This window comes from Euprymna scolopes, chromosome 42, assembly GCF_053919585.1.
Source record: "Euprymna scolopes isolate OS-2025 chromosome 42, ASM5391958v1, whole genome shotgun sequence".
NCBI classification, from domain to species: domain Eukaryota; kingdom Metazoa; phylum Mollusca; class Cephalopoda; order Sepiida; family Sepiolidae; genus Euprymna; species Euprymna scolopes.
Window position 1 is genome coordinate 38,171,879 of NC_136523.1, and position 27,472 is coordinate 38,199,350.

At 35.7% G+C, this 27,472-nt stretch overlaps 1 protein-coding gene and 1 pseudogene across 1 annotated transcript in view; one reads left to right on the forward strand and one right to left on the reverse strand.

Annotated features, from left to right (window-relative positions):
* The first annotated feature begins 14,637 nt into the window (after positions 1 to 14,637).
* The window catches only part of LOC145267026 (protein MAK16 homolog), a 63,993-nt gene continuing 51,158 nt past the window's right edge, over positions 14,638 to 27,472 (forward strand). Inside the window, exons 1-4 of the mRNA XM_080122956.1 lie at positions 14,638 to 14,781; positions 19,343 to 19,389; positions 21,533 to 21,642; positions 25,735 to 25,867. Of these exons, the coding sequence (XP_079979082.1) occupies positions 14,767 to 14,781; positions 19,343 to 19,389; positions 21,533 to 21,642; positions 25,735 to 25,867 (305 nt within the window). The 5' untranslated portion in view covers positions 14,638 to 14,766. The remainder of the gene's footprint in view (positions 14,782 to 19,342; positions 19,390 to 21,532; positions 21,643 to 25,734; positions 25,868 to 27,472) is intronic.
* On the reverse strand, positions 20,115 to 20,247 carry LOC145267345 (U2 spliceosomal RNA; annotated as a pseudogene).

Sequence of the window (27,472 nt, forward strand, 5' to 3'; positions counted from 1 at the left end):
GTTAATCTTTCCTAGACATGGCCCCAAAATAGTATCACCTTACGTCCAAGTGGTGATATGCTTTGTAATGGGTGAACATGAGTAAAAAAATATGTGGTTGTGTGTGTGTGTGTGTGTGTGTGTGTGTACGTGTGTGTGTGTGCGTGTGTGTGCGTGTGTGTGTGTGCATGCGTGCGTGTGTGTGTGTATGTGTGTATGTGTACGTGTGTGTGTGTGCGTGTGTGTGTACGTGTGTGTGTACGTGTGTGCGTGCGTGTGTGTGTGCGTGCGTGTGTGTGTACATGTGTGTGTGTACGTGTGTGTGTCTGTGTGCGTGTATGTGTGTGTGCATGTATGTGTGTGTGTGGGGGGGGTTGTGTGTGTGCGTGTGTGTACGTGTGTGTGTCTGTATGTGTGTGTGCGTGTGTGTGTGTGTGTGTGCCTGTGTGTACGCGTGTGTGTGTGGAAAAGAGGATGGGGGGGGGAGCAATTAAAGGTTAATAGCCATTTCTGACAATTTGGTTATGGTATATCACCATACATTAACAAGGGGTATTAATTAGGGCCTATCGAAATGGTGACCCTAATTAATACCCCTTGTTAATGTATGGTAATATACCATAATATGGTGACCCCGACGTGATGCTGTCTCTAGTCGTCGTTGAAGTAAGAACGTTTCCTTCACTTGAATGTCCCACGTACACAGTTCTCGCTTTTCATTGGCTGGAACCTCTGATGACGTATAAGAAGAAAGAAAGGAAGGAAAAGAGAAAAGAGTAGGGAGAAAGAGAGAACTAAGGTGAGAATACAGCATAGCATCGTAGTAGTAGCTCGCTACATGGTCAGTCTCATAAACTCGTTTTTTCAGTGCTTAAATTTTAAAATTCCTTTATTTATTTATTTTATTTCTTGTAGTTCGATATGCATTGATTTGCATATCATTGAGGCTTCGCCCAAAAAAGACGATATAAAAAAAAAAACTGAACTTGAGAGGGCAGGGAAATCGAGTTCTTGGAACCGAACTGAGTAAGTCGGACAGTAGAAAGTAGTACGAACGAGGAGAACTATTCTCTGAGTGTATCAGAACTTTTGTAGGAATTTTTGACACCCCTAACACGAAACTGCGAATAATATAAAAAACTCGTAATTTCTCTTTTAAAAGTGGGTTGTTTATTTTCTTTATGGATTATACTTCCAAAATAAACTATTGAAGTTGTATAAAAAGTAATAGAAATATTTTCTTTTTAATTTTTTAAAAAACAGTAATGAAATTAATTGAATTTTACGAGCTCAGTGTTTTTCAATTTTTAAACTTTAAAAATCTATCAAAATTTTTACGATATTTTCAGGGTCAATGTGAAATTTTATGCTCTTTCCAATAAACCGAATATAATATTTTAGACAAACGTTTTTTTTTTTAATTCACGCCGCCCCCCATTTTCAAGTGTCTATTAAAAAGTAAATAATTAATTTACTCACCAAAGTGTTATATATCACAAATTGAAGATAAAAGATCAATAAATAATATATTCAAATTTAAAACAAAAAAAAGTAGTGTTTTTTAGAAATTTACCTGTAAAGTCCGAAGTTTAAAACCTTTTTTTTTTTTTTTTTAAAAACATGTTGTTTGTTTTTGTTTTATCTTTTTTTTTTTTTAAATGAAACCTTGGTCCTTGCTCCTTTAATTGAAATTTTTTTTTACATTTTTCGAGTAGTTATAAGCTTGGAAAGACGAGGTGAAATTATTCAATATTTTTCACAAAATTTCTGATAGACCTAAGTATTCTTTTTTTTTTTTTTTCTTTTTTACATTTAATTCTCTGTTTAGACAGATGCCCGGGGCCAGTGTCCCATACTCGTGTCCTCGGCGTGTCACTATATTAAAAAAAAAAAAAAAGAAAACATAAAAGCACCGTTTTAAAGATTAAATTTCATTCTTTATAAAGAAAAAAACGCACGACAGTAATTTTGCTACTGATCCAAGGGAGGGAACTCTTCCCTGGCAATATTTCTAGCTAATGAATAAAACGTATCCGTTTGTCCTGTTTGGATTAGAGAAACTACTGTGTGGATTTCAAGCAAACGTGGTATGCAAATAATCTATGACTCAGGGAGTTTCATTAAATATTAAATGTTGACTTTGCTTTTTATAAAACGTTAAAAAAATATGAATTATTATAACATGTATTCGTCAGAATTGTCTGATCTTTTCCCTGCCTCCTTTGTTCCAGCTCGTTTGACTCATTGATCTAGCGGTCTTCATCAATTCAATGTTTTGATATTTCATTATAATACAACTTTCAATTCCAGTGATTTATTTTCAAGAACCACAAACATGATGATCTCTCTTCCTCCTGACTGTTTTCCTCCTACCTACAGCTTTTCAAGACTAACGCTAATAGGCATCTCTTATGTTTGCAATGCTTCTTCTTCCTTGTTAGCTCCTTGCATCAAATGGCGTCATGCCTAGTCTGGGCCAATTTTCATGAAAAGAAAACCAAAAGAAAATAGCTTATTTATTTATTTATATTCACTTTTCATCCCAAACAAAGCACAATGCCACTTTGAAGTACGAGGATACTATCAGGAATATTATGAAGGGAGATGAGTAGCAAGATGTCTGTTCACATTACAATTGAACTTCTGCATGTCAGTACAGTTGCACTAAGTTCAGATTTGTAAGGTAGGTGGGCTCCCTCTACCATGCTAGAAAATTACTCCTACCTGAGAGTATCCTGTATCTCTACAAAGCTATATTTTCTCATGCATGGAATATTGTTGTTACATCTGGGCTGGTGCATTTACCACTAGTCTCTTGCTCCTAGACAAGGTTAAAAAAAAGAATTGCCAACTTAAATAGGTCTCGCACTGTCGGCCAAACTCCAATCTCTGTCCCATCCCCAAAATATGGCATCCCTGTGCCTGTTTCACAAGTACTTTAATGAAAAGTGCTCAAACAAACTCGAGGCACTAGACGTAAGTACCCCCGACAAACCTGATAAGCAGCAAAATCCCACCCCTTCACAGTTGAGATCCGTATTAAAGCTTTCTACTCAAATAGCTTTACAATGAAAACAGGACAAGCGATTCCGTCTAGTATTCTTTTATTCAATTAAGAATCTTACTACTCGTCTACTTGGCAAGTGGAAATGTATAGCTTTTATAGCTTGGATTACCAAGGAGGAGATAATCCATATTCACAACATTCTCCCCCACCAAATTTCTCACTGATAGGGAAGAAAGTCCCTTAAATGTCCAGGTTCCCTGCAGATATATATTTTGACGAGTGGCTTTGTATAGTGTTTTAGAAGACTTGCATACCTTTGAAAAATGCCCAAGTTTTCCACATTTATGACGAGTACCTCTGGTAGGGCATGGAGCTCGTAAGTGTTTAGATAAGCTGCAAAAATAGCAGGTGTTCCTTTTTAAAGCGATAATGACCGATTGTCCTTGAAGCTTCGTTGGACTATCATTATGAGAGGGGGGGGCAGTAGGAACAGATGGGTTTTGCGCGGTGCCCATGGTGTCTGGCTGTAAATAAGAACTAGATTGCTGTACATATATAGATATAGCACATTCCAAGGTATAGGCTTGCTCGTAAGCTGTTCTAAGTGTAAGGGTCTTATTCTCAAGAAGATGTCTTACGTAAGCTGTTAATAAAGGCATCCAGAATGTGTTGCTCTTGGGCCTCAAATGCTGTCATTGGGCAGAAGTTGCAATCTTTGCTCAGTGTCTGAAGGCTCTTAAGGAAATATTCCAAGTTTCGCTTGATTCTTATCAGCGAGTCACAAGTAGGTGTCCAGAAAATATCTCATTTTGGGGCTTTATGTATGTAGCATTCAGTAAATTGATGGCTTCTTCATAGGTAATGCAATCCAAAATAATTTTTTTTTTTTTTACAAGGTGGTCACCACTTATCAAGGCCCGGAAGCCACTCAGGAGACAGGTAGTTGGTTAGGTTGGTTGTTTGGTTGTTTTTGTTTTACGGCATATCCACCCTTTTCGGGTTATTTAATGCTGAATCCAGTAATTTTGAAGAACAATTTTTTAATATAGTATATTTGTTTTTTTTTTAAGTCGGTTTCTATTTAACCTATAGTTGGGACCCTAACAGGTACTACCACTCCGGGTCAGAGTGGGCCTGGGAGCAATGGCAATTAAAGGGTGGCTCCAGACTCCCCAAAGCCCACAAGCTGGGGCCTCACCATCAGATATAGTTTAAGGTCATATCCAGGACCCATCACCCTTTCGAATGGCAAGTCGGCTGTCTCAGTTTAGCAATGGGAGGTTATATCTAAGACCGTAGTTGGTTAGGAGCACACGCTTATTCATGAGACTTAACCCTTATCCGTGAGTGGCCTCTTGGCCTTGATAAGTGGTGATGCTTATGTAAAAAAAAAAAAAAAAAATGAGACGTCCGTGTTTTTCTGAATGTAGAATTTCAATGAAATTTGTAAATGTCTCCCGTCAATGTTTCCAGCACTTGTTGGCTGAATCGCTTTCTGGATCTGTGGTAAATCGCTCCGGTTGCATAAATTGTTCCATTCTTAATTGAATAGATTGTAAGGAAAGCAGGACAAGAGATTCCAACTAATAATCTTTTATTCAATTAAGAATCTTATTACTTGTCTATTTGACAAGCGGAAATGTACAACTTTTACAGCCTGGATTATCAAAGAGGAGATAACCCATATTCTCAACAACTTCTTTCCTTGAATTGCTAGACTTTGGAATTCCTTCCCAGGCCCCTGCTTCTCTGACTGTACTGACATGCAGAAGTTCAAGTGTAATATGAACAGACATCTTGCTGCCCGACTCCGTACATAGTAACCTGGTAAATCTGGTCCCAATTAGTAGCCCCTTACGACTCAGTGGCACATTGCCATGTTTAGGGTGAATAAACAGTAAAGGAAAAAAAAAATGGTGAGAATTTAGTCAGCTTTTCTTTTTTAAAAGGCATGAGAACTTCTTTCCCCTGTGCTATTTTTAACACACGTAATACCCCAACCCTAATCTCTTATAGTGGGATGCATTCTTTTTGGTTATCTTTTTTTCTTTTTTTTTACATGGGGGTCACTACTTATCAAGGCCCGGAGGCCACTCAGGGATGAGGGTTATTGCGTGTACAGTAATCAATGAGATAGTATTGTAGTAATCATTAGTATTGGAGATTTGATAGAGTGTCTTACTTAAGAGGGCGGTTTGTCAGGAATTTGTTTATGTTGGACTTGAAGACATCCAAGTTGTAGTCAGGTGAGAAACAGGCGAACGGAAGAGAGTTCCACAATCGTGCATTTCTGAGAAAGAAGCTCTGCTCATGGAATCTACGTTTGGATTTAGGCACAGATAAAAAGGGGGGAAAATTATTCACAGTAGTTTCAGCCAGACGGGTGTTTCTCGTGAAAGACTGGCGAGGGGAGATGAGAGATTGGAGCTCAGACGAGCACTTGCCATGGAAATAACATAAAACAACGACAGGCTCGCAACGTTTCTTCTGTGGGAGAGAGGCTGCAGGAAAGAGAAAAGGGCATCCCCCACCAAACCACGAAGTCTATTTTGTACTCTGTCAAGGCAGGATAAGCTGTTTTTAGCAGCTCCTGCCCAGATGTGGCAGCAGTACTCCATCCTTGGGTGTACTTGGCTTTTATGCAGATAGAGAATTGCATCAGTAGTGAGATATCTTCTGAAGCGGTAGAAAGATCCCACTATTTTCCCAGAGTCCCTGGCAACAGATTTGATGTCCGTGTTCCATTTCAGATCAGGAGTAAAGGTCAAACCCAGAAGCTTGTCAAAACATGGAGCCTCCCCAAGACGAGAACCATCCATTTCAATTGATGCCAGATGGGGATCAGAGCGTTGATGATGTAAAGATAGAAGCTTGGTTTTGGATGCATTAAAAGTGACCACCCACCTCTTCTCCCATTGTACCACATGCTCAAGATCAGAGGAGAGAGAATTAGAGAGAACTTTGTCATTTACGGCATTCGTTAGTAAGAATAAGGAAACGAGTTAGTCATAGAAAGAGTTCCTGTGTGGAGATGTAGATTAAAGATAAGACAGGCCTGTTGAAAGAGAGAAGAGTTCATATATGTTTGTGTCTAAAATAATTGTTGAAACGTGCATCATGAAAGATTAGAGACAGTACCGTAGCATAAGAAAGAGAGTTTGTGTGTTAACAAACCGCATTGAAGTCCGTGCGGGGAGATAGCCATGTTGGCTTGTTTGTACTCCTGTTTTAATTGAACCCCGATCCCAAAGGCCGGGTGAGTTCTGTTGAGTACCAAGTAAAAAAAAACAAAAACATACAGTATGAGGTGGCGGTTGTGAAAGATAGTTTATATATTAATTTTGAAAAATAATGATTCCCAAAAATTTTAGATTAAAATTAAAATAAAAAAGTTTAATAAAAAACAGCTTTATTGGTTATCTTTGTTAGCATGAATAAGGAAACGGGTTAGTCGCGGAAAGTGTTCCTGTGTGGAAACGTGTATTAGTGGGTGATGCCCTTTTCTCTTCCCATTTTATTCAAAATCTCCAGCTGCGAGAATTCGCTGCTGCTTGTGTTCGATGCAATCTCATCTGCTACAGGTGTTTCTTTTTTAGAGGCGGCGAATTTTAAATTAAAATAAATCACAGAAAAATAGATGGTTTGTTCCAAAGATTAATTTATGGCATTTACAAGTTAAATACAATTTTGGACATATGGCTACCGTGACTCTTGCATATATGGCGTAATCTAGAGGTCCATAAGCATTAAATTAGGCTGTATTTCGGCAACAACGTGCCGAATGTTATCTTTCAAGTGATCTATTGAGTCTGGTTTATCAGCATAGACATAAGACTTTACATATTCTACCCCCGTAAAAAGAAGCTAATGGAGTTAAATCGCACGAACAAGGTGGCCAGTTGACAGGTTGACTTTGTGAAATTATTTGTTCATCAAATGTTTCTCTCGGTTAAATTGGTCGTATCATTTGCAATTTGCGAACGTTATTCGGGTGTCTGTCTCTTCATGATGAATTGCCAAACCAAGTTGAACTCAAATAAGCATATTTTACGACCGGGCAAAGCTGGCTGCTCCTCCTCACCCACCCGCTAGTTTAATAAAAAAAAACAGCTTTATTGATTATCTTTGTTAGTATGAATAAGGAAACGGGTTAGTTACGGAAAGTGTTCCTGTATTGAGACGTGTATTAAAGATAAGACAGGCCTGTTGAAAGAGAGAAGAGTTCATATATGTTTGTGTCTAAAGTAGTCATGGAAGCGTGCGTCATGACTGATTAGAGGCAGTACTGTAGGTTGAGAAAGAAAGTTTGTGTGTGTTACCGCATTGAAGTCCGTAAGTGGATATAGCCATGTTGGATTGTTTGTAATCATGTCTCAGTATAACCCTGAACCCAAAGGCCGGGTGAGTTCTGTTGAGTCCCAAGAGAGTTGGAGGTGGGGACAGGTTCGTTTCACATGGAGTTGTTGTCAGTCCAAGATCTAGGGAAAAAGAGAGAGAGAGAGAGAGAGAGAGAGAGAGAGAGAGAGAGAGAGAGAGTGTGTTGGCAGTTTAACCTTTTATAAACTCGGTCATATGACAGAGAGCTGGCTTCTGCTTGGACAAGCCAGGAAGGAAGTGTATTCAAAATCTCCAACTGCGAGAATTCACTTGTGCTTGTGGTTCTTGCAATTTCGTCTGCTACACAGCGATCCAATCTAAAATGGAAAGGTAACAAAAAAAAAAAAAAAAAAAAAAATGGCAGTGTTAAAACTACCTTTTGTTGATACAACACACAAAAGTCTTTTTTTTCCTTTCTTTCCTCACCTACTTTTTTTTACATAGGCATAACCACTTATCAAGGCCAGAGACCACTCGAGGATAAGGGTTAAAGAGTGAACAGTAAACAATTGGGCAATAAAGTAATCGTTAGTAATGGAAATTAAGTAAATTTGTTAACTTATATGGAACGGCTCATCAAAACTTGTTTACGTTAGACTTGAAGACAACAATATTGTAGTCAGCCAGAAAGCAGGAAAACGGAAGACAATTCCACAAGCGTGCAGTTCTAAGAAAGAAGCTTTGTTCATGGAATCTGCGACTAGGTTTAGGCACAGATAAAGAGTGGGGGGAATTATTGATAGTGTTTTCAGTTAGACGAGTGTTTCTTGTTAAAGTCTGACTACAGAGGATCATAGATTGGAGCTCAGCCGAGCAGTTGACATGAAAATAACAATAAAGCAGAGACAAACTCGCAACATCTCTTCTGTGAGATAGAGGTTGCAGGGAAGAGAAAAGGACATCCCCTACGAGGCTACGAAGTCTATTTTGAACTCTACTCGTATCAAAGCAGGACAAGTCCTTTCTAGCAGCTCCTGCCCAAATGTGGCGACAGTACTCCATCCGTGGACATACCTGGCTCTTATATAGATAGAGAATTGCATCGTGTATTCACTATTATCTTCCACTATTTGTTCTCATTCTAAGCTGTCCAACAAAAAAAACTCAACTCAACAGCCATGCTTTAGAATTCGTCCCTTTTAACAGTTACCAATTGTATACATATGCAAATTAATGGTATACATCACCAATGAGCGACCTACAAAATTATACTTGTCTTTTCTTTTCAACATTTTCTGCTGGCATTTTGCAGACTAAACAAACACGAGGTCGTTTGCGAGAGTGATGATTTCCATTACAATCATGCAGTCCAAATTACCTGAATTTTACAGAATTGTTTTAAAAATACAACTTTAATCCTGTTAGCAGGTGAAAAGTTGCGGCCATCTTGTTTTTATAAAAAAAAAATGCGAAACGAAACCATAAACAAGGGAAGTAATTCCGAATGTTTAATGTGACTAACGCAAAATAAACATAACATATATACAGTGACCATGCCAAAAATCCATGGGCGTGCAGGAAATCAAATACACGGATTTTATTTGATCAAAAATAATAAATATCACACTGATTCAATTTCCTCAGGTCCATTTGGAAAATTCCAAAAACTTTTTCTGAGTTTTCCAAGAATTATCTGGAGGAAATTACCTCCCTTTTCCCGTGTCTTACATAAGCAAAAAAACTCAACTCAGCACCCATGCTTCAGAATTCATCCCATTTAACAGTTATCAATTGTATATATATATAAAAATTAATGGCATGCGTTCACAAATGAGCGACCTACAAAATTATTCTTGTCTTTTCTTTTCTACATTTTCTGCTGTAGACCAAGCAAACCCGAGGTCGTTTGCGAGAGTGATGATTTCTATTACATCCTAAAAAGATAAACAACAGCATAAAATCATTTCAAGTTAAACAATTCTTTGTTTTCCTTTTTATTTTGCCTCACAGTAAAGCCTCCTATTTTATTTTTCAGCTCAAAACGTTGCAGAGTTATGAAGATGGGAGTAGTACCATTAAAACGAGTGACCTTTTGTGCTCCAGAATCTCTTTTTCTACATAGTCACCACCATTCTCAATGCACTTTTGCCAGGAATTAAATGACGCATCTCTTCTCCTGACACAGGTCAACGACAAGGGTTGCTTTCTTAGAGTCTTGCACTGTCAATATCTGTAACAAAGAGATGAAATTTTCAGAACATGAATGCACAAGTTCAGTTATCATAACAAAGCAATTTGCAATCCCATCTGTTTCATTTGAGCGGAATAAAAATAGAAAGCATTACTTTTCGAATGCCCCTCGTAAAATCATTTCTCTCTGATAAGTTCATAAGAATAGTGGATGATGGGCAGAAATCAGAAGCTCAATGTATTAATGCTGGAATCCCTCAAGCGTCCACCTTGGACCCAACTCTCTTCCTGGTCTACACCAATGATCTTCCAAATTACATCCTAAAATTATTCATAGACATTTATGCTGATGACGCTACCATCTATAGCAACACTTCAAAGGTCGTAAATGACCAAGTTCTCTCTGTTTCTCTCTCTTCTGATCTTGAGCACATGGTGCAATGTGGAAAAAGGTGGCTGGTTAATTTTAATGCATCTAGAACCAAGTATCTCTCTTTTCATCATCAGCGCTCTGACCCCTGTCTGGCCTCAATTGAAATGAATGACTCTCGTCTTGGGGAGGTTCCATATTTTGACAAGCTTCTTGGTCTGACCTTTACTCCTCATCTGAAATGGAACACGTACATCAAATTCGTTGCCAAGGCTGCTGGAAAAATGGTGGGATCATTCTACCACTCCAGTAGATATCTCACTGCTAATGCAATTCTCTACCTGTATAAGAGCCAAGTATGTCCAAGGATGGAGTACTGTTGCCACATCTGGGTAGGAGCGGTTAGAAGCACCTCATCCTGCCTTGACGGAGTTCAAAATAAATGCTGTAGCCTAGTTGGGGATGCCCTTTTTTCTTCTCTACAACCTTTTTCTCACAGAAGAGACATTGCGAGTCTATTTCTGCTTTATAATTATTTTCATGGCAAGTGCTCATTTGAGCTCCAATCTACGGTTCCCTCTTGCAAAACTTTCACGAGAAACACTTATCTAGCTGAAACTCCTATCAATAATTTCCCCCACTCTATATCTGTGCTTAAACCTAAATGTAGATTTCAATGAACAAAGGTTCTTTCTTAGAACTGCACACTTGTGTAATTCTCTTCTGTTTCTCTGCTTTCCAGCATGGTTGTCTTCAAGTCCAATGTAAACAAGTTCTTGATGTGTCGTCCCCTTAAGAAATCCAATTTACCAAATCTCCACTACTAATGATTAATACGATATTGTTCGATTGACTACTGTATGTTCATTAACCCTTATCCTCGAGTGGCCTCTAGGCCTTGATAAGTGTTGACTCCTTTGTAAAGATCTTTCTCTCTCTCTCTCTCTATATATATATATATATAAATATATATATATATATATATATATAAATATATATATATATATATATATAAATATATATATATATATATATATATATATAATATTTATTACGACACTATATATACATATTTCAAGGTCGTACCAATGGTTTCATCGTGCTGAATCAACCATAAGAGGTTGGAAAGAGTCAGCGCAAATTCATCAGCAACTTTGAAAAACTGAAATGATGCAAAGTAAACAAACAGAGAAAAAAACTTTTAACGAGCTTCAGCTCTCATATCCACGATCGAGCACTTTATTGGATTTTTTTCATCACCTCCTAACACACTATATATATATATATATATATATATATATATATATATATATATATATATATATATAATTATTTACTATAATAATTAAATACCTACAGACACTGGTGTTTCATCTTTTCGGGAATCTTCAGTGCAGGGTGTCATAATTAACGCAAGTCGATAGATTCGAACCCGGCGACAATAAGCCATCTCTGGCTTGATTAGCAAAGACCATATCCATTCAGCTACCAGTAACCACGTGAAATAGCGTTGAATTTTATTTTTAAATGTTTTTTTTTACTTCAATCAGAGTGATCTAATCGTTATACAATGATCTATGCATAAGCTAAATTGACTGACTTAATTCAACTGAAAGTGCTTAACGATAAGAAACGAGTTTCATAATGGGGTTGACATAAAAGAACACAATTCAAGACTGTAAAAACAAAGATGACCAATAAAGTATTTTTATTTTTTATTTTTTTAAGTTTAGAATGAGATTTCACGTCTTCTCTATTCGACATTTTGGCGACTCCCAATCCGATGGCAAACATCCAACGTTCATCGACCTCTTTGTTCTAAAAGGAATTCAAGTTCATAACCAAGCTAGTATGTGATAGTGATCATTAGGTTTCGTTTTTAGTTTTTTTCATCTCATTCCCGTCCCCATTTAGGTGACAGATCTCCTGATTTATCAGAGATTCCAGGTCTCTTTCAAAGTTTTTGTAAGAGGTATGTATAATAAAGCGTTCATCACCCTTTTGTTTGATTGGTTGGTTTTGTTTTACGGCATATCAACCCTTTTCAGGTTATTTAATGCCAAATCCAGTGATTTCGGAGAATCATTTTTTAATAGAATATATTTGTTTTTGTTTTCTTTTTCAAGTCGGTTTCTATTTAACCCATAGTTGGGTGGGGCCCTAACAGGTACTACCACTCCGGGTTAGAGTGAACCTGGGAGCAATGATAATTAAGGGGTGGCTCCACACTCCCCAAAGCCCGCAAGCTGGGGCCTCAGCATCGGCTATAGTTTAAGGTCATATCCAGGACCCATCACCCTTTCGAATGGCAAATCGATTGTCTCAGTTTAGTAATGGGAGTTTTTTTTTTTTTCTTTCATTGTAAATACTATCTTTATTTTGTATATAAAATTTTTACACCCCTATCCCCCTTTCCCTGTAGTATATTGTAAGTAATATGGGTTTTAAGTAGATTAGTCATGGTAACCTGTTTTGTTGGAATTTTTTTTGTACCAATAATGGTGCATCCCCACCCCCCTGTTTACATTTATTATTTTTTATCTGGTTCTTGTGTTCGATTTTTTGTATTTCGTATCTTTTTTGATTCTTAGTTTCGTACATTTTGGGTTTGTACAAAACTCCCTTTAATTTGGAGAAAAGGGAAATGCTAGCTCCGTGATGATGTCACGAGCCCAGCGCAAGATTTTTGATTCCAGCAACGTGGAGATTGGACGTGTTCATTGCCCACCGCAGACAAGGAATTTTGGAGCCGCCTTCAAAGAAGAAAACCCGGCAAGAATACCCCGGACATGCGACGAGGCATGCTTCTGAAAACTATCTATGTTGCTACATCTTGCACGTATATTGAAGGAGTGTAATTATTTTAAGGGATTTCCATGGGATGTTGGAATTGTTTTGCCCTCTAACCATGTGAGTTAGAAAACTCGCATATGTAGTTATTTACCGCAACTTTGTCAGAATAATGAGGAACGTAGTCATGACGATGAGATATTACTCAGGTCATGTAGTTCTGACAATGGTCAGTGGTTGAAGGACAGGGGTCAATCCTGTGAGAAAGTGCAAGTTTTGTGCACTTCTTTAAGTGCTAATGTTAACACTGGGAGAGAAATTCTCCATCAAGGGTATAGGGCAGAAAGCACTGTATCCACCTGTGAACGTGTAAAAACCAAGAGGAGAATGGTTTTTGAAGAGTTATGTGAACTCAAGTTGGACTGGGGCGTCCAGATTCAGGTTGAGTGTAACTCGATAAAGAATCCCATTAGGGATCCTGTCGAATTTGCTGATTACATGGTGTGTAGTTCAGCTTCTCCAAGTTCCTATGAGAATGTAGGATATGTTGTTCAGAGATAGCTTGCAGAACCTTCATTCTATGAAATTGCTCCTTTAAGTAGAACGTTTCCTGTTTGGAGTCACATGCAGGTGAGTTTTCTAATGCTGGAATCAAAAAAGAGGGCGAATCTTGTGCTGGGCTCGTGACATCATCACGGAGCTAGCATTTCCCTTTTCTCCAAATTAAAGGGAGTTTTGTACAAACCCAAAATGTACGAAACTAAGAATCAAAAAAGATACGAAATACAAAAAATCGAATACAAGAACCAGATAAAAAAATAATAAATATAAACAGGGGGGAGGGGATGCACCATTATTGGTACAAAAAAAATTCCAACATTCTCCCCCAACAGGAAATGGCAGTCAACCTACAGTTGGATGACACCTGTAAATATTATAATACACATTTTTTCTTTATATATACACATATGCCACACAATGCATGGTCAGAAGAACTCCAGAAAACACATATCTGAACAAAAAAGCAGAAAAATTCAAATAGGCTTATTCTATAAAATTTCACATGAAAACGATGTTTTGATTTATGCAGGTTATTATAGAACCAATCCTCTATCGAATATGAAATATTATAAGGAATAATCTGCCCACCCGGTGGACTAATTTTGAAAAAAAAATTAAAAAATAATAATGTCGTTCATCAAATTCCGTCTGTGTTTATTTACAATATAACGTCAGCTGATGTTTGGGCTTGACGATGGATGCCCTGGAAAAATCACTTCTGATTAATGTTTAGTTTTAATTTAAAAATGTCTAAGAACACTGCCAGACATATAAATTAGCTTTGTGTGAAAGTTGCAAAAGATAGACTCAGCCGTTTGGGAATCTATGAGGAAGGAAGGAATTCACACACACACACACACACACACACACACACACACACACACACACACACAAAATGACTTTCATATAATAGTAGGGATCAATTCGTAAATTACTAAGGCTAGGACAACAGCATATTCTTTTCATTATTTTGACTCTCGAGTGTGTATCCGTTGATATCTTATATGCTTAATTTTTACGACGTGCCCAGAAACACTCCAACCTCTCCATGTTAAGAATGGATTTAGGAATAAACATCCACCAACCTCGAAAGCTGTTCTTAACATGGGATGGTTGGGGTGTTTATAATACGCTGGGGTACGTCGTAAAAATTAACCGCTTTTATATAGAGTGATGGTTCTTGATTAACTGTGTCGGATACACACTCGAGAGTCAAAACAATGAAAAGAATATGCTGTTGTCATAGCCCTAGTAATTACTGTCCTCTCCCTATCTTCCATTATCGGCCTTGTACCAAATTTTCCAGTAGAAATGTAGTATTTCTACCGAGAATAAATATTTTACATCGTAGAGTATGAATGAAAAAAAAAAAAAAAGGGTAGAAACGCACACGCACACACAAAAAAGTCGAGTTATCTCCCTCTAATTTCTCGCTGCTAGGTGGCGCCATTGATGCTCAAAAAGAAATTTCTTCTGTTGGACCACGTGTTTTAGTTTTGGTCTTGTTAAGCGTCCTCGGAGAAGACGATAAAACTTCCGAAAATTCTTCACAATGCAACACGATGATGTAAGTATATTTCGTTTACATTTACTTATATTCACGCAGCCACATTTTCAGACGCTCACGTGATAATCTTAACAAAAAAAAAAAAAAAAAAAAATACCTTTCAATCTCCACATAAAATCTCTCTTCGCTTTCTCGTGTTTTTGTCGTGCTAAATATTTTTATTTTTAGATAGGATTTTCAAATTCAGTTCAATTTTTACGGTATCTTTTATTTATTAAATTGTTAGGTGAAAGTACAGAATAGTTAACAAAGCCCTTCCTCTCCTCCTGGTGTTAAGAATGGGCTTCTAAATAGTAACGTTATTATTTCAGCATGGTCCGTAAACTGCATGAATATCGAAATGTGTCGTGTGTTTTCTGTTTGAAAACAGCCGTAGTTTCTTAAATCTTAAAATATTGGAGATTTAGAAAACCATTATTAACATGGGGAGGGTGTTTTGTAACTATTCTATACTTTCACCTAACAAATTAATAAACAAATATATAGTAAGACTTTAATTTAACCTGAAAATACGGTGCTTATTCAACTTGGCACTTATGGCGACAATTAACAGAAAATACAGAAAAGTCTGTACTTCCCAGTCACGGAACGGTCATGAAATATTCCAAAAATCATGTAATTTGATCAAGTATTTTTTATTTTTATTTAGTTTTTCAATAAAATCAAATTTTACGACTAAGTGACTCGTAATGTATTCATCGGGCATGATGAAATCTGATGAAAGGCGAGACAACTCAAATGAGTGCCGAGGTAAAAAATCAGCCTTATGTTCAATACCGTTTAGGGTACTTATTCAGATTGGCACTTATAGCGAATTGTCACGGATTAAAGATTTGGTATATATTTTTTTACGACTTGCCCCAGCGTAGTATAAACGCTCCCAACCTCATGTTAAAAACGGCTTTCGGAATAAACACTCCCAACCTCGAAAGCCGTTCTTAACATGGGGAGGTTGAGGAAGGGTGTTTACTACGCTCGCTGGGGCACTGGGCAGGTCGTAAAAAAATACGAAAGATTATATATTCTCCAAGTCACAAAAGTTGATCAGGTAGCTTTTTTTTTTTTTTTTTTTTTTTTTTTACGTAAACCAAATTTGCCCTTTTTATTTTACCGATAAGTGACAGACAAGACCATGGTTTTCTAGAGAACATAAGGGGAGGTAATCAGTGATTGTTATGACGGTTTCTACATGCATTAGAGCTTCTTGTCTGCCCTTGTCTACCGATTTGTGCGTCGCTTTTTATTTATTTATTTATTTATTTATTTTTTAACCCTCATCGAAATTTGATTTTACTTGATCAAATTACGTGATTTTTGGAATTTATCATTATCCCGTGACTGGTACAGTGGTACATACATCATACAGACTTTTCTGTATTTTTTAAATTTTAAGGGTTTGTATTACTGTACACATAGATTCGAAAAAGTTGTCAAAACAACAAATATATAACAAATAAATGTTATCAAAGGCAAGATAAGTTACTTTTCTACCAAACTGGATATGTTTTTCGTGTTTTTATTCAATGTAACATGTTTATTCAGCTCGAAAACACCGATGTAAATTTAGTGAAATTTTTTTTTTTTTTTTTCGGAGATCTTCATCTTCACTTCAGAACGGATACGTACAATATAACTTTTTTTTCGATATTTTCATTTTTTTAATGTCTTGACTAAACTGTACAAGTACCAATATTTTTTTATGCTTTGGAAAATAACTTTAGTCTTACAAATACAAATCAAAAAGTAGTTAGAAGCCTACAAAAAAATTATGATAAACCGGCTTTCAAAACTGTCGCCCTATCTTTATTCGGCAATGCACGTACCTAAATATTACCAATTGCAAGAAAAGTAACTTAAAAAAATTTTTATTACCTACTGGGATGAATTTGTTTATGTATATTTTTAAATGTTTTTTTTTATTTTTAAACTCTGGTTCACTCTAAACAGGGCATATTGCCACTTGAATGTATATTATATGGAACCACACCTATAGTGGCACTATGTAAGGGCATGTTTATGCAGTCAAAGAAAACAGGAAACAGGGAGGGAATTCCAAAGCTTAGCAGTTTGAGAGAAGAAATTATGAGAATAGAAAACTTTCTGGCATCTACATTGAAGAGGTAGGTTTTTGTTTGCTTGTAGGGTTAGTTAGTGAGAGTAATTTACCTTGAGGAAGCAGGAAGCACAAGTGCAACGAGTTCATCAGAGCATATTTCATTAAAATACTTGCTAAACAAGCATAGGGATGCAACATTGTGGTGATGGGACAGGGGTTGGAGCTTGGTTGATAATGCAGGACCTATTAGATCCTTGTTTTTTGGATCCTGTCTGAAAGGGGAGAGACTGTAGATAGATGCACCAGCCCAAATGTGGCAACAATACTCCATGCATGGGTGAATGATCGTTTTGTAGAGATACAGGATAGTATCAAATGTGAGTAGTATTCTAGCATGGTAGCGGGAGCCTGCCTTCTTTGAATGAATTGCCAAGGCTGCTGCAATGTACTTGTTCCAATTCATGTTTCCTGTGAATGTTAAACTGAGGAGTTTAAACAATGAGTTTTCAGATAGGATATTATTTGTGATGGCAATCAGTGGTTAAGATTTTTTTGTAGTTGATAAAGGAAAGGGGCTTTGTCTTAGTAGCATTGAATGTTACCAACTATTTACGGCCCCATTCCACTACAGATCGGATGTCATTTCCTAAGGTTTCAGCCATTGCTTTGTATATGTGTACACTTTTTTTTTTTTTGTCATCAAAAAAATGTTGCGTTAGAGCAAAAAAATAAATGGCTGACAGAACGCTCCATTTGAAATCCTGGTAATTACTAGAAACTCTAGGCTTAAACAAAACTACAGGTAATGAAAATATACAGTTTGGTTGAACATTAAATTTTCACCTGATGACAGTTCAGCTCCCAGGGAAGGCGAAAGAAAATATGGGAGGATTTGAGAGAAAGAAGGATAAAGACCTGACCAGATATAGATTTGTTTGAAGTCGGTTTCTTAATCCTGCGTTAGTCACCTTTCTGTTCCAAACATCGTTAGTCCTATACAGTGTATACACACTCCAATATAAAAACGTTGGCGCTGATGTCAACGGATCATTAAATCTAAGGGAGATAACCAGCATAGACATAACAAAAATAAGCACATTTTGCAAGATATAATTTGGGACGCTGAAAAAATCAGTAGAACAATGAAAGAATGTTAAAAAAACAAAATAAAAATAACACGATTGTTGTAGCCGAGTTCCGGAAATTGCTGAAGTAGTTTACGAAAAGGAAACAAGTTAGCGGAGTTAAGTAACAAAATAAACTTATTAATTAACACAAAACAAAAGAAAACTGTTGCAATGTTTATTAATTAATCCACAACAAAAAATTAAATAAACTTGTTTGAAACGATGGTAATTAAACAAAAATTAAATAAACTTGTTAATTAACGAAAATGACGGTACTTTTTTTAAGTATTTAAACCGTCGTTTTAATTATTTTTTTTATTTTTTTAACAAAAATAAAAAATAAAAAAATAAATCAGTTAGCGTCACGATTATTAAAACTTTTTTGAATGAGATTTTGAAATATTTAAACCATCAATTTAGGGCTATGATTTTATTTTTTTTTGTTACTATTCTGTAGTTTCATTTTGGGGCGCATAATAATTAACGTACACAAAACAACGAAAATAGAAAACCTTTTTTTTTTTTTCATTTAACATTCTTTCGTTCTTCTACTGATTATTTCAGCGTCCAAAATTATATCTTGCAAAATATGCTTATTTTTGCTATGTCTGTACTGGTTATCTCCCTTAGATTTAATGATCCGTTGACATAAGCGCCAAAATGTTTATAGTGTTATTATTTTGTAAAATAATGTTATCCTGCTTGTTCAGGATGTATCTACATTCCCTGTTAAACAGTTTGAATCACTTGTAGCTTGTCGATATCAATATAAAATAATACAATGAAATAAATTATAAAACTAAGAAAAAATTAAAATATTACATTAACTAAGTTCATAATTACAAGACTGAAAGGGTAATAAATTGTAATTAAAATAATAATCCCATCAAAACTTATGATAAAAAAAATACCAAAACATATCAATTTCATATTAAATATTACAGAGTATCCTAATGATACATTCTATGTGCTTATATCTACAAATTTTCATTTCTGCTAAAAAAGAAATATATAAATCATAAAATCATACCTATGTTAGTCAACTGGGATGTCTGGACATTCCAGAAGGACAAAGCGACGTCTACCTCCAAGGAAAACTGAGATACAACTGCGTCATAGCATGTGCGCTATACCCTCACTGAGTCAGGAGAGTTCTGGAAGGGAGGAAAAGAAATAAGTTGCCAACTAGCAATTATGAGCACTTAAGCAAAATTTGGGTGACAAAACACCCCATTGGATTAACGCAGTGTAAAAGCTGTCCAGTGCATGACAGCATGTAAAGTGTACACTCAACTGAATAAAATGATGAACAAACTGAACCCTTCTCTAAAAAATGAAAAAGTCCTTAATTAGAATTTGATTTTCTTTTTCTTTCCAGGTTATTTGGAGTATAATAAACAATTCCTTCTGCTCTTTCAAGACAAAGTAAGTATTTTCCACTCTGTAATAAAGAGAAATGTGTATTTATTTGTGTGTGTATATATATATATATATATATATATTTATGTTTGTGTGTCTGGAAGTATTCACAGCAACACGTTTAGTCAGAGCTCTACGGACAAATTTATTTTTAGTTGACCTTTGACAAAACATTTCCGTTCACTAGCCAAATAGAAAAGTTACTAGCCAAGCCCACATGATTTTTAGAATATGACATCTTACTTCTGTGACAAGTATGTACATCATAAAGATTTTTTGCATTTTTTTAATAAGCGTAATTCTAAATGTATACCGAATTTTATGTTGATACTTGAAGGTATAAACATTCAAATTTCCTCAGATATTTTTTTTTAAACAGCCTTTGTTAAAAAAAAAAAAATATTTTGTTAAACCTATTGTTTACATAATTTGATTTGCCTCGTTTTATTAAAAAAAAGTTGAAAAGATATTTTTTCACTCGGTAGTGAGCTTTGGAAGATTGTCAGTGAAAGAAATACAATCGCCAAAAGATAAGCATTTCATTATTTCTAGTCGCCATTTTGAAAAATCACTCGCAAATGTGACTGTTTCACTCGCAATGTAGAGCCCTGAGTGTGAAAAGAAAAACAAAGAATGGAGTTATAAAAAAAAAATAAATATTTATTTGTACCCATTTACTATGCCTCCCCACGGGACAGAGTTAGACACCAGGGTCGTTTTTTAACGTGGAGAAAAGGTACAAAAATAAAAATTGTCTCAGTCGTGAAGGATTTCTCCTCCACCGAAAGAGAACAAGAAATGGAAGTGCAGCATCTGAAGAACAGATACTACACTTTGATCTTGACCAAAAAGCCAAGAAACTTTTGTAAACAAAAGTAAAAATAACCAGACTATTTTACATTTAAAATAAATCATCTAAGGGAGATAATAAAAAGGTTTTAGTTATTACTATAAGTTAGAAATATTAAAATAACTTTCACAGATATATTTTGCTTTGGTCAATATCAAAATTCAGGAAAATCTATGTTTACCAATTTTTTGTCCATTGTAGATTGTTTGCACAGTGGTTTGCTTGGCTGGATGTTCAGTTTGTTTATTTTTACGGCCAGGAATTATTTCAGCTCTCAATTGTGGCTGGAGTTAAATTGATTTTTAACTAAAAGGTCGTCTTCAATTTTGTGTCGCTTTCATTTGATGTGTGAATCAATAACTGGTTTTACAAATGCATAGACTTCTATTTATAGTAAACTAGCGGGGGTACCAGGCGTTGCCCGGGTGTTTGGAGGTGTAAAAGAAAAGAAAAATGTTAGTAGGCAGACAGGCTCGAACCCGTGATGTGAAGGCGGAAAAGAAAGTGAAAAAAAAAAAAAGTGACATCTTACTTCTACACTACGAGGCCATAGGAAGTGTAAAGCGTTCAAATTTAGTGACGTCAACCAAAACGTTGACTTGCTAAGTGAATACACGGGTGCAGAAATGAATGTTGGCTGAAGGCCAGTTCAGCTTTCTGACGTTTCATTTATTTGTTTCCTGTGAGTAATGTGGAGTTTTACCCTAGTCACCATTGCTCCCAGGTCCACTTTGGCTCCAAGTGGTAATATCTGATTGGACATCTGGTGCTACCAGATCAGGTTGTCTGAAGATACTGGCTTTTTGATCAAAAATGCACCGAATATTGATGTTATTGTTTGTTTTTTTTCCTTTTCCCTGGCAAAACTCAGTCAAGTTCTGCAAAGTCAATAGCAATGTTGTTTTTTTTTTTTTAACAAAAGAACCAAACACAATAAATAAATATTTGAAGCCTAAAAATCTTTTTTTCCAAAATCCAACATTAAATAAAGGATTTATATGTCGTACCCCCCCCCTCCAAAAAATGAAGACAAATACAAATAAAAGAATATCAAACATTATTCAATCAAAACACTTGTTACAATTTTTGAAGTCCAAACTACTACAACTACAACAACAAAAAAAGGACAAATTTGGCTATAAAATGGCTAATCTAGCAAAATTACTGGATTTAGCATGTAATAACCTGAAAAAGGATTAGGGCACTAAATTTACAAATTAATGTACACTGTTCCACCATTGACTCGACGGGTCACAGGGTCGTCTAATGATCTTAATTAAAATTATTTTCTTTTTTCAGAACCAAAACGAAAAATTTATGTCGTCATGAGTATAACTTGACCGGACTTTGCAATAAACATTCGTGTCCACTCGCCAACAGCCAGTATGCAACAGTCCGTGAAGAAAAAGGTAAGATACAAACTCGTGTGATGATGACAATGTAGTAGAATTGGATGTGGATGTTCACAAATAATATTAAAAACACTAGAACCCCCATGTTAAGAATGGCTTTCTAAATATTATTTTAGCACAGATCAATAAGTGCGCTAGTACTGACATAACGAATATTTTAGATGGCGTGTAGTTCAGATCAGTAACCAAGATGGCGGCCAAGAATCAAATGCGGTCCGTGTGTTGCGTTGTGTGCACTCAGTCTATATAACTGCGTGGACAAAATGGTCGCCAGACAAGTTTACCGACGAGTGTATATTTTGAATGACAACTAAAAGACTCGACTGTTTACAAAAGAATTCGAGTTTATTTTCAACAATCTTTCTTTACACTTTTGTGTCGGTTGTCATTGACTCCACTAGCGAGGAGAGAGAGTGTTGTTAGAGATAGGTGGCATGGCGGGGGGGGGTTGACAGATGACAGACTTGATTCTCACCGCGTCGGCCGCTACTCTTTTTTTAAAAACCAAAACATCTTTGTTTATATTGGTATCGATCACGTTTCTCTAGCCCAGCTGCGAATGTCATCTGCATTCCGATTTGGTCATAAAATATTTGTTGATGTTATTATTTTCGATTGTAGGCCAATTTCCTTTTGTTTGTTTGGCCTTGAAACATCACCGCGTTCCAAATGTGTGTCACTAGCTCAGGTGACGCTCGTGCAACATTCCATGTTATGGTTGAAACGTGACCCTCATATCACGTTCTTGGCTTGCCTCTCCGATTTCTTCACAGCCTGTCCCCTTATTATGCAACGCGTGGCGTAATTAACCTCTTAAGTTCTGAGATATTGTGTTGAACAAAGATGGCGGCGTAGTTCAGATCAGTAACCAAAATGGCGGCCAAGAATTAAATGCGGTCTGTGACGTAAACGGCGAACTGATTGAATTCAAAATTCGACAATTTTTGTAATAATTTTGGGACGTTTTCATTGGTTGTTTAGCACAGCCGTTGGTTATAAAAATGATTGGCGAATCCATTCGTCTCATACCCCCATTAGATGCTCTGATGGGGAAGGTCTTCTAGCGGCTTCGGCTGCATGGAGACAGGGTAGTACAAGTCAAGGATTCGACACTTGACACTCAGCCCAACAGGTGAGGGGCCGGGAACCGGCCCAGCATCTGTTGGACTGAGGTACGCCGCCTGGGTAATACCTAGGAGGTCCACCCTCCCAGGCCTTGCCACCGGGCTTTCCGGTGGAGCAAGTTTATTGCTTGCTGCCTGAGGCGCCCCGGCTGGGGAATGCCGACGGGGTTATTCAAGCAATTTTTAAAATTGCAGGAGTGCTCCTTCTTTAGGGGAGCCTGCGGGGTTCCCACTTTCCGGCCTTGTGCCACATAATGCTGATGTGGGCAGCATTTAAATATATACCCCCATTAGAAGTCTGATGGGGAAGGTCTCCTAGCAGCTTCGGCTGCATGGATACAGGGTAGTACCCCAACAGGTGAGGGGTCGGGAACTGGCCCAGCACCTGTTGGACTGAGGTACGCCGCCTGGGTAATACAATATATACCCCCATTAGGAGTCAAAAACATTTTACAGTATGTAATACTGTTTTTGCTTAAAACGATCTATTTAAAAAAAAAAGAATCTATTTGTCCACACTATCTTAACAAGCACCAACGTTTCTTGCTTGTGAAACGATGGAACAGCTGGGTGCGGATGATAACGGGTGTGCAGTATATAATTTATCGGGTTTGTTTCAGATATCCACAGTGTTATAAGGGAATACTGTTTTTATGTATCAATGTTAAATATTTACTTTAAGAGTGCTCAATATATGAATAGAGCTAGGTTGTAATTTATGGAAATATATGACAATTAAGCTACACAGAACACAATGATTCCCTATGGGGATGAAACCTGGAAGATTCTGTATAGCTCAACTGCTATAGATATATTTTCATGAATCATGGATTACAATAGAAAAATGCGAGCATGGAAAGTAATATGGTTAAGCTTAAACATGGAAAAGTAAAGGACCAGTTGTTAAAACTGGAAAAGAAAAGGACAAGATATTCTAGTAAAAAATATAAATTTATAACTTAAAATATTGCAGCATTATGAATTTAAAAAAAAATTCAATTTATAACATTATATAATCAATTTCTTATGCTGCAATATTTTAAGTTATAAATTTAGTATATTTTTTTCTAGAATATAGAAAAAGGCCGGAGAAATAGTTGGCCAAAATGTTGTGAAACAACAACTAGAAGATGAGGATAATAGTTTGCAAATAAACAAATAAATAAAAATAAACAAAGAAATAAAAAACAAAGAAATAAATAAAGAAATAAACATAAACAAAGAAATAAATAAACAAAGAAATAAACAAATAAATAAACATAAACAAAGAAATAAACAAAGAAATAAACATAAACAAAGAAATAAATAAACAAATATACAAATATACATAAATAAACATAAATAAACAAAGTAACAAATAAATAAAATAAACAAAAAATAAATAAACAAAAATAAATGTATAAACAAATAAACAACCAAACAAATAAATGAGCAAATAAACGAATGAATGAATAAACAAACAAACAAATAAATAGATAAACAAATAAATAAACAAATAAATAAATAACCAAACAAATAAATGAATAAACAAATAAATGAGCAAATAAATACACGAATGAATGAATGAATAAATAAACAAACAAGCAAACAAATAAATAAATCTATATATATAAAAGCGAAAATGTGTGTATGAATGTTTGTTTGTATGTGTGTTTGTATGTCTCACAAAAACTTCCGACACGGGTCACAGATTTTTGCCAGATCAGTATCATTTTAAAGTTCCAACCTTCGCCCGACAAATATCGAAAAATTGGCCAAAAACATTCATTTCTTCACCCTAAAATCATCAGTTTTCTACAGGGAGGGGTCAGCAAAATCCGTCCTCTCATGACAAGTTCGCTTCTATGCATGCGTCATATGACGTCGGAACATGGTTTACTTTAAATATTAAAAAACAGACACAATTTCGTCAACGTCGTTCTTAGCTTAGTTGCTTAGAGCGTGGCCTCATTGTCTGAAGGTTTTGGGTTCGAATCGTGGTGTGAAATGTCTTTTTTTTTTTCTTTTTTTTTTTTTCGATTTTTTTTTTTAAATTTTAATATTGAAACAGGGTTATTTAAGCCATTTTTTGCATGTTTTTTTTGTTTTTATTTTTCAGATTTTTTAATGAAATTTTAATGTTCATTTTTCTGTTTCATGTTTTTTTTTTTTTTTTTTCTGATTTTTACATTTAACATCGTTCGTTTGCCTTACGTTAGTTTTTTTTTTGTGTGTTTTTATTAACCCCCCCCCCCCCTCCAACCCTGCCGAGCACACACACCTCCAAACACCCGGACAACGCCGGGTGCCCCCCCCCCCCTAGTAAATATATAAATAAAACAAATAACGAATTACTCATTTCAAAATAATATAATAAAAATAATAAATTTATTTTATCGGGATCAAGCAAAAATGTTAAAATAGTGAAATTGTCATAATAGTGAGATTTGACTTTGTTCGAACTACTGTTCCCATCTTGGTTGTTATTCTCACAACGTTTCGGCTGAAGTAACCTCCAACCTTCAAGGGTATCTTCACAATGGCTGTTATTAGTGAAAAAGAATGTTTTTTTTTGTTTTTTTTCTAACCAATCATAATCGTTAGAATCCAAATTGAAAGTAGCATAGTGACAAGAGTTTCTCAAATAAAAACACGTGAAAAATGGATGAATAAAAAAAAAAAAAAACGAAAAAAATTGAATTAAAAAAACAACCACATGCAATATTGAGATTATGGGGTGACATAGTTAATTTATTTTGTATTGAATTTTGTTGGGACCGAGCAGATGTGGTATAATAGCATGAGTGGCCTAATAGTAAGATTTGACTATATTTAAAAAGACCTGCTTGATCAATTTACCTAATTTTTGGAATATGACATTTTTGTTCCGTGGTGGGTATGTACATAATAAAATGTTTTGATTAGATTGGATTCTGGACAAGTACCAAAATTATTATTATTTTTTTTTTTTTCTCTCGTCTTTCAGGTGTTTGTTACTTATACATGAAAGAAGTGGAGAGAGCTGCGTTTCCGAGTCGTTTGTGGGAAAAGACCAAACTTGATGAGAATTTTGACAAAGCTGTGAAACAGATCAATAAAAAGTTAATTTACTGGCCCAGGTAAGTGTTTGATCATTTCGTTTATACATTTTATGATGATTAGGTGGAAGAGGTTTTCAGGCATTTTTTTGTAGCCAACAAAATGCAATTTTTTTTTTTTTTTTATTAGTAAATAAATCTAATATTTATTAAAATACAAATTTTCGGTTTGCAAAGAAACCATCTTCAAGTAAAAATAAATTTTAGTGTTTTTTTTTTGTTTTTTTTTCTTCAATTCTTCCTTATCCTGTCTTGGCATTGTTTTAACGGTCTCCGATGTAATAAGAACTTCTGTTTTTTATGTAAATCTGAGAAGGGATGCTGGCGCGCACTTTTAAGTAAGTACGATTTGCGTCGTTGAAAGTTAAAAATTTGAAAATTGTAAGGAAGCCAACAAATGTGATTTTCTTTTTTTTTTTTTTTCGTGGCCGTCAAAACAACACCAAGACAGGATGAAGTAAAAGAAGAAAAAATACTAAAATTTATTTCTACCTGAAGATGGCTTCTTTGCAAACCGAAAATTTGTATTTAAATAAATATTACGTTTATTTATTTAAAAAAAAAAAAAAAATCACATTTTTTTTTTGTTTTCTGAACATTTTCAAATGTTTAAAATTTGTTCTGATGCAAGAAAATGTGGAAGAAATTTGTTGCATACCAGTGAAAAAGTATCAACACTTTCTTATACCTGTGGTAAACCTAACCTTCTACAAAAAATGGCCAAAAAAATCGTTCATCTTATTGATGTTGAAAATTTTAAATAAAAACTATTCCTTTTTTTTTTTTCTCTTCTCTTGAGTTATATATGATACTGTATCATAAAATCAGTTCAAGGCTCTAGATGGAACAATACTGAAAGAAACCGCTGAGTTTACATACCTGGTCAGTAACATAGGTTCCACAGAGAAAGAGATATCGAAATCCGCATCTCAAAAGCATGGGCTGTATTGAATAAGCTGCGGTTAATATGGACTTCAAGACTAACTGACAAACTAAAAAGGCAGTTCTTCAGAGCAGTGGTGAAGTCTGTCCTTGTTTACAGTGCTACAATGTGGACACTCACCAAAAGATTGGAAAGAAAGCAAGACAGTGTTAAATATATCTTGGCAAGATCGTTTCATGAAGCAGCAACTTTATGACGACTTACGTGCCATATCTACTACTATGTGGGAGCGACGTCTATTATTTGCTGGTCGTTGCCAGAGGGGCAAGCAAAAGCTGGTGAGAAATCTATTGCTGTGGACTCCACGACACGGGCACAATACCATAACCTAGATCCACGTGCATCCAGCAAATTGCATGTGACGCCAACTGTGATCCTGAAGATCTGAGGCAGCTGATGGAAGACAGGGAAATCACTCTGTTGAGAGTCAAAATAAAAAAACAGAGAGAGATACACTCCCAGTCTTTGTTAAGACATGTATCTAGGATAAGAAAACTCTGATGTAAAAACCTGTATACTGTCCTGTGGCAGTCATCTGCACTGACAAATGTTAGCAGTAATACCAAAAACTATGGTTGGTTCTACACAAAGCCTTCACCAGATTTCTGAACAACTTAGTTGTTGTGGCAGAAGCTCATATGTTGAATTTGGCGGGAGAGTCCGTCATATATATATAAATTCAT